This window comes from Triticum dicoccoides, chromosome 1A (genome assembly GCF_002162155.2).
Source record: "Triticum dicoccoides isolate Atlit2015 ecotype Zavitan chromosome 1A, WEW_v2.0, whole genome shotgun sequence".
Classification (NCBI taxonomy): Eukaryota; Viridiplantae; Streptophyta; class Magnoliopsida; order Poales; family Poaceae; genus Triticum; species Triticum dicoccoides.
Window position 1 is genome coordinate 515525637 of NC_041380.1, and position 12855 is coordinate 515538491.

Genomic DNA, 12855 nt, shown 5'->3' on the forward strand with positions numbered 1-12855 from the left:
GGGGGGGGGTACAAAACCAGGGGGCGCTCGTAGGCTCCCCTTTTACCACCATGGATTCTTGTCCTTCCACGAGTGTCACGCCAGCTTTATTTTATCTGATTTGTAGGTTCGGTACAAAAGTGAGTTCTCTAAAGATGTTGACAGGAATATATCAACACTTTGTGAGTACAAATATGAAAGGGAGTCCACCAGGAGGACAAGGAGTATTTTTTATGTAGCATTATTTTCATCGTAACCGGCAATGGATTCCTTCCATGTAGAGTGGATAGTGGCGTCGCAAGCATACCTATGGTGTGTACCGGATTTCGGTTGCGAAACCGAAATCACAACATTCGCGCTTTTTTCGGCTTTGTGTCGGTTTAGAAATGCAAACCTGATGCTAATGCTAGTATAAAAATACACTTGCCGAATAGAAAAAGCAAATTGGAGAGAGCATTGCGAAAGAAACTGCAATGATGACGATTCTCATAGTCCTGTTCGTCCTTGGGTTCGTTGCAGGAGCGCAACAAACTGATGGTAATCCTCATTCAGGTAAATTTATGAGTCGCTATTTTGCATATTAGTTAATTATTTTTAGTCGGGCTGCAACTTTTTAATGGCTTTAATCCTGTTCGCGATTCGTCCTATTGATTGTCATTTTTATTGGCGCATCACCCATGTACGTGACTATCGATAAGTGTGACATCCCTTGGAATAAAAGTCATACGGCTATATCTTGCGTCCTAGAACATATGTTTTGGCTATAAGAGACCATGCGATTTTTATGATCCCACGGATTTTGACAGCTTCAAATTCCGATTTGTGTTGTGTCCTACTTTCTCCATCCACAATATTATATGTTTTTGCAAGCTATGTTAGTTTATAAAAACGTCTTATATTATGAGATAGAGGGAGTAGTATTTATGTTGTTCTGTGTATGCTAATAGAACACTACTGATTATTTTGTGGTTTGGTTCAGCCGCGTACGATGTCACGTGGTCACCGCGCGGCCCTTCGTCGACAATCCCACCTCTTCATCGTAAGTAATCTCATTCTTTACCTCCACCTAATAATTAACATAAGGTAGAATCACGTTATGTATATCTGCTTCCGATTTGTATTATGGAGCTAGCGATCATTTCCATGTTGAATGAATTGCGTACGTGTTGTGAGTGCAGCGTCGGACGGCGTGTTCCCGACACAGTGGTGCAACCCCCGCCCACAGCACCTCAAGGCCGACAAAGGGATCCTCTTTCTCAGGCGCAACCTGTTCGACGGCGCGGTGCTGCCCGCAGGCACCAAGCTCGGGCACGCCAGGAGGGCAGGCACCGCCAGCACGGTCACCGGCACCAACCTCGCGCCGCCGCCGTTCGACTACGGCAGCCTCCGAAACATACTGACCTACTACAATATTGCGCCGGGCTCGGAGCAGGCCCGGCAGGTGGCCAGCACGCTCCGGTTCTGCGGCCGCAGCGAGGCACGAGGCGGCGACCAGCCGGAAAAACCCCACCTCTGCGCCACCACCGAGCGAGCGGCCATGGAGTTCGCCGCGGCGGCCCTGGGAGCAGCGACGGCGGAGCCGCTCAGGACGGTCGTGCACGGGCGCGAGGAGCCCCACAGGTACGTGGTGGCGCCCGGCGGCGTCGCCAGCATTGCCGGCGCGGTCGTGCCGTGCCACCCGCTGCCGTACCCGGCGGACGTGCTGTACTGCCACCGGCCAAGCAACGTGGGCGCGGTGCGCGTGGAGCTGGTCGGGCAGGACGACCCTACGCTGGGCGCGACGGCGATCGCCGTCTGCCACGAGGACACCTCCGGCTGGGACGCCGAGTACTTCGCGACGCTCAACGGGTCCCGCGGCGAGCCGATCTGCCACTACATGCCAGAGAAGTATGTGGTGTGGGTGGGTGGTGAAATCCACTAGATTATGATCGGTGAAGTATGAATCTCGAGCTAAGAGGGATGACGTATCAATCTCCACCGTAATATGATCCGACCAAGCTTAAACTAATGGTCACTACATCTTTTATACTGTATAAGAACTGCATGCACGAATTTGGAGAAATATACGTGGAGTTCTGAACAACAGTCTAATTTCAAGCCGGAAACGTGAGATCCAATTGAACACCGGCGATATATATCGGCACCATGACTTGGCTCTTCTTTGCATCCTCGACTTATAATTTCGGTCCCATTGTGTATTCTGACACAAGTTTGGAGAATAAGGATGAACTGTCCTCTAGCAACTTCGCTGGTGAGTCATGCTCTGCAATTTCACCTGTTTTACACAGCATGACAACAGTTAAAACAAACTAACAGAGGAGAACAGCACATATAGGATTCGTCAGTTCAATCTGTAAGACTGTAACGCAGTGGAGGGGACTCACCGTTGTCCAGAAGAATCACCCTCTCGCTATCAAGAACCGATGTGATACGATGCGCTATCGTGATCACGGTGCATTCGGCGAATTGCTGTTTCAAGGTTTTCTGGATCAAACCGTCGGTTATCGGATCCACTGAAGAAGTTGCCTCGTCCAAAACTAGGATCCGCCTCCTCTTTAGAATCACCCTTCCCAAGCAAACAAGCTGCCGCTGACCCGCGCTCCAGTTTTCGCCGTTCTCTGTCACTGCATTTCAGTTCAGAATGCAAAGTTATTGGTTTGCCATCATAAAGAAGAGCAATATCCACTGGGAATTTCTGTCATCTTGGAGTACTATCAAACCTGTAGAGTCGAGCTTAAGCTCGTTCTTCCTAACTTCATCTCCAAGATGACAGCAGTCCAATGCCTAGACAACATAGATCACGCACAAACCACTTTAGCCATCAAATAGAAAATGCGGATGCTGATTTTTTGCAAGTTATGGGGTCAAATCGATTTTTTAAATGAATGGAGTCAATTTGAAAATACAGTACCTCCCAGATTTGCTCATCACTATATTCATCCAGAGGGTCGATGTTGCTTCGCAGAGTCCCCTCGAACATAACAGGGTCTTGTGGAATGATGCTCAGTCTTGTCCGTAGGTCATGCAGTCCAATGGTGGAGATGTCGACGCCATCTATCAATATTTGCCCGATACACGGATCGACAATGCGGAATAGCGTTTGAATCAAGGTTGACTTTCCACCACCTGTTCTTCCAACAATACCGGTCTTCATGCCTCCTGAGAAGGTGCACGTCACGCCTTTCAAAACTAAAGGCAGATGTGGCGCATATTTTACCTGCATGCCATACAAGCACTTAGGGTACTAATAACTGCAACGTTATATTAGAAGAAACTCAGCACTGCTATTACTAACTGATGAAAAAAAATACTATGTGCCACTAAAACTACCTCATAGAACTTCAGAAGTTTCATCAACATGGATTTGCAGAAGAAAAAGAGAAATATTTAAAGTTGAAGAAACGAACATGAAGGTTGCGAAGCTCAATTTCACCCTTTGTTGGCCAATGGCAATCCGGTCTACTTTCTGATATCGTAAGGGGCGGTTCAGAAGGAATGGTCATGTATTGCAATATTCTTTCCACGGATATCATTCTGTTTTCCAAAGCACGGAGGACCAGAATAGCCCACCCTATTAGCATATTCAGACTTAGTCCATAAGTGACTGCAAGACCAGCTGTCTCTGTGAAGTGTAAGGAAATAATAAGTTAATACTAATTAGGGATGCTAATACATTATTTTCTAATTTTAGTTGATTGGAAAAAGCATGTTTACTTACTTGAGTCAATTAGATCAGCTGGCAAGGTGACCAGAAGTATCAATGCAAATCCAAAAATAAAAGAAGAAAGAAAGTCCAAGCGAAAGCACAACCATTCCATCGCAGCAGCATTATATAACGTTGCCCGAGATAAATTATCCATCAATTGGCCAGTCCAACTGATGAACTCTCTTTTCTTATCAAAGCATCTAATTATAGTTGTGCCAGCTATTGATTCAGCGAAATGCTGCATCACAGGAGCTCTGCAAACTCCAGTTAACCTCTGCAACTCCCTAGCAGCACTTAAGTAGTATTGCTGGAAGAGAAGGGATGGTATTATGATTAAAAGAAGAAACAAGAAGTACCAATTAATTTCATAGATAGACATAAATATAACTTTCTGATACAATATGCTACATATTATACATTAAAATAATGCCGTGGGTTAAAATTTGTCTTAATCTGCCTAACCAAAGCTTCACCATTGGTCCTAAATTTGCAGTTGTGACACTTGGTTCTGAACATGCAAAGGGCACCTTTTTAGGTTCTTTAAATCGTACTCCCTCCATCACAAAATAAGTGTCGCAGATTTAGTACAAAGTTTTGAGACGGAAGGAGTATAAAATAGTTAATATAGAAGTTAAAACCAACCTTACTTGGTATTCAAAGTCCATTGATCAAAATTATTGGTTTTTTCTTCAACTATAAAATTATTAGCTTTTTGTGTAGCCACCTGTCAATAAGGTCACTTGTGCTTCAATAAGGTTAAAGTGCCATGCCCTCTACTACTGCTAATTTAAATTGTACTGGACCTGCTCAGTATATATAGAGTGATATCTGAACAGATTTTTCACAACACTACTCCAATCAATAAGTCTATCTATATGAACATTGGTATATCATTACCTCCTGTACTCTACAAATTAAATTTGTTGATATTCCATATTTTCATCAAAGTACATGGATAAGGGTGTGGGGAAGCGAGATCTTATTGGTTTCAGCTCTAGCCTACCCAAACTTGTTTGGGACTAAAGGCTTTGTTGTTGTTGTTCAAGGTGTGGAACTCCCATGCAAAATTCACTAGCTATGAATTAATGTATTTGTACTTTTCCTATGTTTTCAAAAAGGATGCCAACAAAAAAAGTCACATCCAACAAAACTATATGAGAAACATTACCTGATATGATAGAGATGCAATAATAACAGGGACAAAAATTACAAAGACTGGCCATGCAACCCGCGACATTAGAATAATTGTTCCAAGAATTTCGATGGCAGGAAATAGAAGGTAGCCCATCAGATCATATATTTGAGTATCCACTGCGCTCTGATCGGTGGAGGCCTGCAATTTGTTTCAACTTTCAGCGTTATTAGTCGAATAAAAAGTTTAACAGCACTCCGAGGAAATGTGACTTCAATTTATCATTGTAAATAACTTTGTGAAGGTAATTACTTACTCTATTCAAGATACGGCCGCTAGGAGTGGAATCAAAGAAAGACATCGGTGCTCGGAATATGCATTGGTGCATCTTGTCAAATAGCATGATTGCAGTCTTACATCCAGCCATGACTAGAAGATAGGATCGTATGAAGACACACAATGAGGTAACAAGAGCTAATGCAACATATACATTTATCATCATCGAGCTATTGACCGGAGGATTCACATCTTTAGATACCGGAGCTGCCCAAGCCATCCATAAATTGCTTCCAATTTGAAGAGATTGAAAAATGATCTGAGCTAGCAAAATAAGTGGCACAAATGCTCCTTTGTGTGCCATTGTAATATATTTCCAGTAGACAATAAACCCAACCCGGCCTTTCTCCCTCTCTTCTTCTTGTACAAGTTGACCATTTTGAACAAGTACTTCTTCATTGTTATCATGTGTTTGCTCATCTGCTATGGGTAGGGTGCTTCCATTGCCATTAAGATGGCAACTACTTTCATAATTGCTACTTGGGAGCTCCAACATGTCCATAGTAGATAATGCATCCTTGTGGGACACAATTAATTCAGTGAATTCTTTTCCAGAATTAAGAATTTCAGTGTAATCCCCTGCTTGTATTATTTTCCCATCTTTCAAGACCTGAAATATGATAAAAGGAATTGAAAAGGATTTTTTGCACATATCATAGAGAAGACATTATACATTTGTTTCCAGCATACCATGATAACGTCGGCTGAAGGTAAGAATTCGACATGATGTGTAACATACACAACTGTTTTTGAAGCTAAAAATCCAAGCAAGCACTCCTGCAAAATACAAATTATGGTCAATAAGTTCACTGAATAGCACCCTAGAATCTCTCTCAAGGATATATGAACTCAAAATTGCTTGGCTAAACTGGATCAATCACAAAATCCAAGGAGTTGTTTAACTTGACTAAAAGAACTATGAAACCAACTTTCCAACAAATGCAATATGAAGAACATTCGTTATAGGATGGACACATAAGCAAGAGATTAATTACCACTCTCACGCATAAGTATTTTGAAATATGTTACTACCCTCGGTAAAAAATATTTTCGAAAGAATACTCATTCTTCCATGGTGTATACTCTTTGCGGATGATAGGACTGCATCAGGGGTCAGCTTTGAGCCCTTATCTTTTTGCATTGGTGATGGATGAGGTCACAAGGGATATACAAGGAGATATCCCATGGTGTATGCTCTTTGTGGATGATGTGGTGCTAGTTGACGATAGTCGGGCGGGGGTAAATAGGAAGTTAGAGTTATGGAGACAAACCTTGGAATCGAAAGGGTTTAGGCTTAGTAGAACTAAAACCGAGTACATGATGTGCGGTTTCGGTACTACTAGGTGTGGGGAGGGGGTTAGCCTTGATGGCCAGGTGGTACCTCAGAAGGACACCTTTCGGTATTTGGGGTCAATGCTGCAGGAGGATGGGGGTATTGATGAAGATGTGAACCATCAAATCAAAGCCGGATGGATGAAGTGGCGCCAAGCTTCTGGCATTCTCTGTGACAAGAGAGTGCCACAAAAGCTAAAAGGCAAGTTCTACAGGACGGCGGTTCGACCCGCAATGTTGTATGGCGCTGAGTGTTGGCCGACTAAAAGGCGACATGTTCAACAGTTAGGTGTGGCGGAGATGCGTATGTTGAGATGGATGTGTGGCCACACGAGGAAGGATCGAGTCCGGAATGATGATATACGAGATAGAGTTGGGGTAGCACCAATTGAAGAGAAGCTTGTCCAACATCGTCTGAGATGTTTTGGGCATATTCAGCGCAAGCCTCCAGAAGCTCCGGTGCATAGTGGACGGCTAAAGCGTGCGGAGAATGTCAAGAGAGGGCGGGGTAGACCGAATTTGACATGGGAGGAGTCTGTTAAGAGAGACCTGAAGGATTGGAGTATCACCAAAGAGCTAGCTATGGACATGGGTGCGTGGAAGCTTGCTATCCATGTGCCAGAGCCATGAGTTGGTTGCGAGATCTTATGGGTTTCACCTCTAGCCTACCCCAACTTGTTTGGGACTAAAGGCTTTGTTGTTGTTGTTATTGTTGTTACTCATTCTTCCAAGTTAGTTTCGGTAATATTTGTAGTCCAACCAATGTTTTCCACCAAATGCCCCCATTAAATGCATGCCGGTACTTGTACTCAGATATATAGACAGACACTTCCTAAGGGAAAACTTTAAATGTGTATCAGTACTACTCAGAAATTGTGCGAAAACTGGAAGGTGAACACTGCAGCACATGGTAATATAGTATAAATTTATATAATCAAAATTAATGTGTATAAGATCTGTCGCCAGATAAGATATTAGTTTTAGCATTCAGTTATTTCATATGCATAAAGAACAATGAAATACAAAACATCAAGACATACCTTGAACAAGTGCAATCCAGTATGAGCATCAACTGCACTAAACGGATCATCAAATAGATAGATATCAGCATCATGGTACAAAGTACGGGCTATTTGTATCCTCTGTTTTTGTCCACCACTGAGGTTAATGCCTCTCTCTCCTATAATCGTCTGGTCACCGAATGGTAATATATCCAGGTCCTTGATAAGCGAGCATGCTTCAAGGACCTTTTCATACCTCTCCCTATTCATTTCTGTGCCAAAAAGTATATTATCTTCGATTTTCCCACTCTGTATCCAAGGTGTTCGGCTAACATAGGAGATCCTGCCACAAGTTTTAACCTCTCCTGATAATTTTGGTATCTCACCGAGTATGCAAGACAATAAACTTGATTTGCCAGATCCAACTGTTCCACAGATAGCAACCCTCGTTCCTTGTTGTACACGGAAGTTCAAGTCTCGAAGAGTAGGCACTTGAGAAGATGTATTCCAAGAGAACTGACCGCTCGTCACCTCAACCGACACATCGGTGGTACCCCTAGGAAGCTTAGTTACAACATCACTAGGGAGTTCCTCAAGACAGAGAAATGAGCATATCCTGTCAAGCGATACTTTTGTCTGAATGATCATAGAGTATGCGTCTGGGAGACCATGGATAGGTGTTTGCAGCTGTCTAAATGTTGCCAGGGCACATAGCACTTTACCTGTTTCTAATGGAATGCCCATAAGCACGCAAACTCCGAAAGTGGCCATAGCAACAAAAGCAGGAGCAGAAAAGAAGATGGATAGGAGCATCGCCGAGGTGTATACCTTCTTCTTTAACCAATTCATCTCTACCTTCCTCAACTCTATTATCTTGGACAAGAAGATCATTTCCCATCCTTGAAGCTTGAGAATGCGCATGCTCTGTAAGATCTCAGACATAGCCCTCATTCTCACATCCTTGGCGCTCATCATTTTCTCTTGATAATTTTACTCCATTCTCCCTAAAGGCTTATTACCCCCAATTGTCAAAGCAGTGGCAAGAAGGGCAGCAAATGCAGGGCAAAAACCAGGTGTCGAGTATAAGATGAGCATGGCTAGAACAATTTGCACAGGAAGGCGCCAAAGATCGTGCATGGATCGACTGAAATCTCCTACACACTCGGCATTGAGGCTCACGACATTGATCATCTCTCCGCTCGAGTTGCTTTGCCTGGACTGACTGGAGAGGGCAAGGCCTTTCTGGTAGATAGCAGCGACAAGCGACGAACGTGCACGCACCCCTACTTGTTTTGATCTAAACTGCAAATGCCTCGTCGAAAGACCTTCGATCAGCTGCGCGACAACAAACGTCAATGCTAGAACGTAGCCCTCTCTGCTGGACCTTGAGCTCTTATTCAGGTAGTCGACAAAGTACTCGATCAGGTAGGGACCGACATATGAAGCAACACTGCTGAGTAGGGCGTAGACGGCAGTGACGAGGATCGGTTTCCATGTTGTAAGCACAATAGCCTTGGCAAGCTTGGCCGCCGTAGCATCGGTGAACTGGCCCGTCGCAGAGTTTGACACAATCTTTGCCTTGAAACTAGGGAGGACCCCATGGACACTGTCCCTGTCATCCAAGAAGGGCACATCGTCGAGATCTAGAGTTTTCTTTCTGCCGAGATCAAGTAAGGGGCCCATCCAAGAAAAAGTGATGATGCTGAACCATCCAGCATCTGTGAAGAGTGATTTAGTGCCTGTTGCCTCGGATGAGGAAGGAGTTGCGTGGTCCAAAAGCGGCTGCTTCATGATGAACAGATAACCCCTGAACACCGAAACTGAGAAAAATGCACATTAGAACAGAGTATAAGACTATGAACATTAGATGACACGTCGTCTAAGTTTGACCATAGAAGTATTTTATTTTCAGAAAGCACAGCTGATGCAATTGTACAACAGAAACAACAGACAGGCAATGAAGCACATCACTCCTAGAAATAAAAACAGCAGAGCGCTGCAGAGTCTACAGATGAGCGTGTTTCTGGAACCTATCCTGGATTTTTCGAATTCTATGCTGAACTGTCAGCACTGTAAACAGAAGGAAGAAGAAGACCGAAGGGCAGCAGCAACATCGAAATCTCGCGAAGAACAGACACGCGCGTTTAATCTGTAGATACATGTATGTGCTGTACTGACTACTGAGGCAAGGAGGAGGAGTTACACGGGCGAGGCAGCAAGTTGGACGATCGATGCCGATTTCTGCCACTCGGCCTCGCAGGATAGGAGGATTCCACGTATCCGCTCGCGAGATCAGATCTTTACTCCGACGTTTTGTCCTCTCCAGATGGGGCGCCGCCGCCGCCGCCTACGGAGGGAGGATCTTTCTGGCGGCTGGCGGCTGGCCGCGTTTGTGTTATGTCCGGGCCTCCGGGGTTTGGGCGAGAGTTCATATTTATAGTAAGTAGGCAAGGATCATTCTTCGCGACACAAAAAATCAGCAGCGCATCCTCCCTTAATCCTAGGTTTCCGGGGAGCTAATTTCCCTTTTTTTTAGGGCAGGGGGCTACTTCCCTAATTTTTTTTATATTATAGGACGGAGGGAGTATTTTCCTAGATTAGTAGCGAGCCAGGAATGCATGTCCCATTTTAGTCTCTTTCTTTCCCTCGCTGAACAGCCCAAGTGCATTCTCTCCCCCCTCTCTCACTCTCTCTCTCTCTCTCTGAGCAGAGAGGGGTTCTCTCTCTGAGCAGAGAGGGGTTCCTAGAGAGAGGTCCTACATAATGCTCTCTTCGTCATATAGCAATCCTGATGCACATATAGTGGCTCAGGACGGCGACTGTACCAACTTGGTTTGGCAGACTGTAGCCGCACGGGTCGCTGCATTGTAGAGTCAGTTTTATTTACCCAAGTGATAAATGGGAGAGAGAGGCTTGGCTAGATGAAACTGCAGGATCTTCTAATTTATGGCAAGATGAATCTTCTTGAAAATCAATGTGGAAGGGTCTAGTTCCGAGAAAAATTGTTTTTGTGGCGTCTAGCAAGGCATTCCCTGCCTACGAATGATGTTCGTTGTCGCAGGAACATGTCCACAACGATCGCAATCTATGTCATGGAAGACTCATGGAGGCTCATTACTCGAGTGCTCTATGTCATGTTGTATATGGGCACTTGCCTACGACGAGAGCATATGATATGATCTCAACGACTGAAGCGAGCGCGAAACAGTGGCTTTTCACCATCATGGAGTCGATGTCTCATGGATGCTTTGTTACTATGGCAACCTTTGGGCTACATGGTGGGAAAGACGAATGTCGATACATGAAGGGGCGTTTCATAGTCCGTTGTCAACAAATTTATTCATTAAAAACTTCATCTCAGAACTCGAAGAATTACCCACAAAAGTCATTGTTTGTGTGATCACACTCCTGGCCGAAGAGGGACTTCGACTCGCATGATCGCTCCACCGTCGGGCTACGCGAAAATTCATGTTGACGCACGTCTTACTAGATCTGGTATAGGAGACGCTGCGACGGCTGTATGTAGGGGCTCTTCTAGAAATTACTTCGGATCATCGACGCTAGTAATCCATTGTGTCGGATTTCGGGTTCCGGCAGACCCTTGAGGTTTGAACACTGGGGTGCGCACGGAGCTTTCGTCTCCTACCTACCTGCACCCCTCCGCCTTGCTAGGATCTAAACTAAGGAAAGAACAACACAAGAGACACAGGGTTTATACTGGTTCGGGCCACCGTTGTGGTGTAATACCCTACTCCAGTGTGTGGTGTGGTGGATTGCCTCTTGGACTGATGATGATGAACAATACCAGGAAGAACAGCCTCGCGAGGGTCTGTTCTTGGCTGGGCGATGAACTGCTGGGAGGAGCTCAGTTACCTTTCTCTCTCTCTCTCTCTGTCTCTTTCTCCGTCCGTACTCTCTGTCTAGCGGGTGGCTGGTCCTATTTATAGGGGCCCTGGTCCTTTTCCCAAATATCGAGCGGGAAGGGAGCCAACAATGGCGGGCTAATTTGAAGGGGGACAGCTAGTACTAGCTATCCTGACAAAAGTAGTCTTCGCCTGCGCAAAGCTCTGGTGATGACGCCGTCTTGGGCTCCACGGTGACCTCCGTCTCGTAGTCCTCTTGGTCTTGGTCTCGTTGCACCGAAATGACAACCTTTGTCTGATGCCTCGGTACTCCGCGACTGCGCTTGCCCCCCTTGCACAAAAGAGGGAAGGAGGACACTGCGCGGGCTGGCACCCGCCTGGCGCCCTCGGTCGTCATGGCTTGCGTCACGGGCACCTCGTGAGGTACCCCGCCTTGATCTCTCCGCCTCCTCGTGAGCCAGCCCGACGAGGCCGTGCCTGAGGAAGCTCCGCGTCGTCCGCCCTGCGAGGCTTGGCCCCTCGCGAGGGTCTTGGGTTTGTGTTGGTGAAGATGGGCCGCGCTGGGCCCCTTTTTGAGTCACGCCGCAGGCCGCAGGCAGGCAAGTCTGGGGACCCCCGTTTCCAGAACGCCGACATATTGCGTGAGAGATGTGCAACTCTAGAGGCCATGCTTGCAGGGAAGCTCTATCTTTGGTGGATGATCTTCTACTTCACAATTTTGTGGTGGCTACTGATTCTAAGCAGGTGGCTAGTGATACCAACAGGGGCTGCATTGGTGTTCATGGTCTTATTGTAGCTGAGATTAAGTTGAGGGCAGCCGAGTTCAATTGCAGTTTTTATTTCGAGGGCCGACCATTAAATACAGAAGCCCATTTACTAGCCAAGTTATCTCATTGTGTGATAGACATTTCTGATTGGGACAACCTCATGATCCCGTTTGTATCCCCAGTTTTCTGAACTATGAATAATAAAGCTTGGTGGTTCTAGAAGAAAAGTTTTGCTTTCTTTCATTCATTCTTGAAAAATAGGAAAATAATAATTATAATAATTGATTTCTTTCAGACAAAATGAGTATTTTTTTCAAACATGAAATTTTTTCAAAACGAAAACATATTTCGAAAAACTTGAACATTTTGACACAATGTGTTTTTTGAAGTTTTGTTTTTTAAGTGCAATTTTTTTGAAAAATTCTAAACATTCTCTGAAAAGTGAATTTTTCTGAACCTCCAAACATTTATTGAAACCACAAACTCATTTTTTTTTAAAAAATCGAATCATTTTTAAAAGAAGCAAACAAAATTTAAATTTCTAGACATCTTTTTAAATGTGAACCTTTTTCAAAACATGAGCAAATTTAGAATATTTCAAACATTATTTTAAAAGCACAAACTTTTTTTCAAATTTTGACAAATTAAAATGAAAAAGGAAAAGAAAATAAAAATTGAAAAATAAAAAAATAAAAACCAAAAGAAAACAAGAAAAACAAGTGAAAAGAAAGCCGTACAG

The 12855-nt window shown here is 44.6% G+C and overlaps 1 protein-coding gene and 1 pseudogene across 1 annotated transcript; one reads left to right on the forward strand and one right to left on the reverse strand.

Moving 5' to 3' along the window:
* Positions 1-398: 398 nt before the first annotated feature.
* On the forward strand, positions 399-2062 carry LOC119284828 (BURP domain-containing protein 4-like). Its single transcript, XM_037564000.1, has 3 exons — positions 399-531; positions 959-1018; positions 1158-2062. Exons 1-3 carry the CDS (start codon positions 453-455, stop codon positions 1898-1900), a joined length of 882 nt encoding a protein of 293 aa, XP_037419897.1. The 5' UTR covers positions 399-452; the 3' UTR covers positions 1901-2062.
* Positions 2063-2129: 67 nt separating this feature from the next.
* LOC119284832 lies at positions 2130-9277 on the reverse strand (annotated as a pseudogene).
* Positions 9278-12855: the final 3578 nt, after the last annotated feature.

What these genes read in the sequence shown, in the direction of transcription:
- LOC119284828 (XM_037564000.1), top strand. Translation starts at nt 453, where the DNA reads ATGATGACGATTCTCATAGTCCTGTTCGTCCTTGGGTTCGTTGCAGGA. An exon ending in TGATGGTAATCCTCATTCAG is followed by an intron (nt 532 to 958) that starts GTAAATTTATGA and finishes GGTTTGGTTCAG; the next exon opens with CCGCGTACGATGTCACGTGG. An exon ending in GACAATCCCACCTCTTCATC is followed by an intron (nt 1,019 to 1,157) that starts GTAAGTAATCTC and finishes TTGTGAGTGCAG; the next exon opens with CGTCGGACGGCGTGTTCCCG.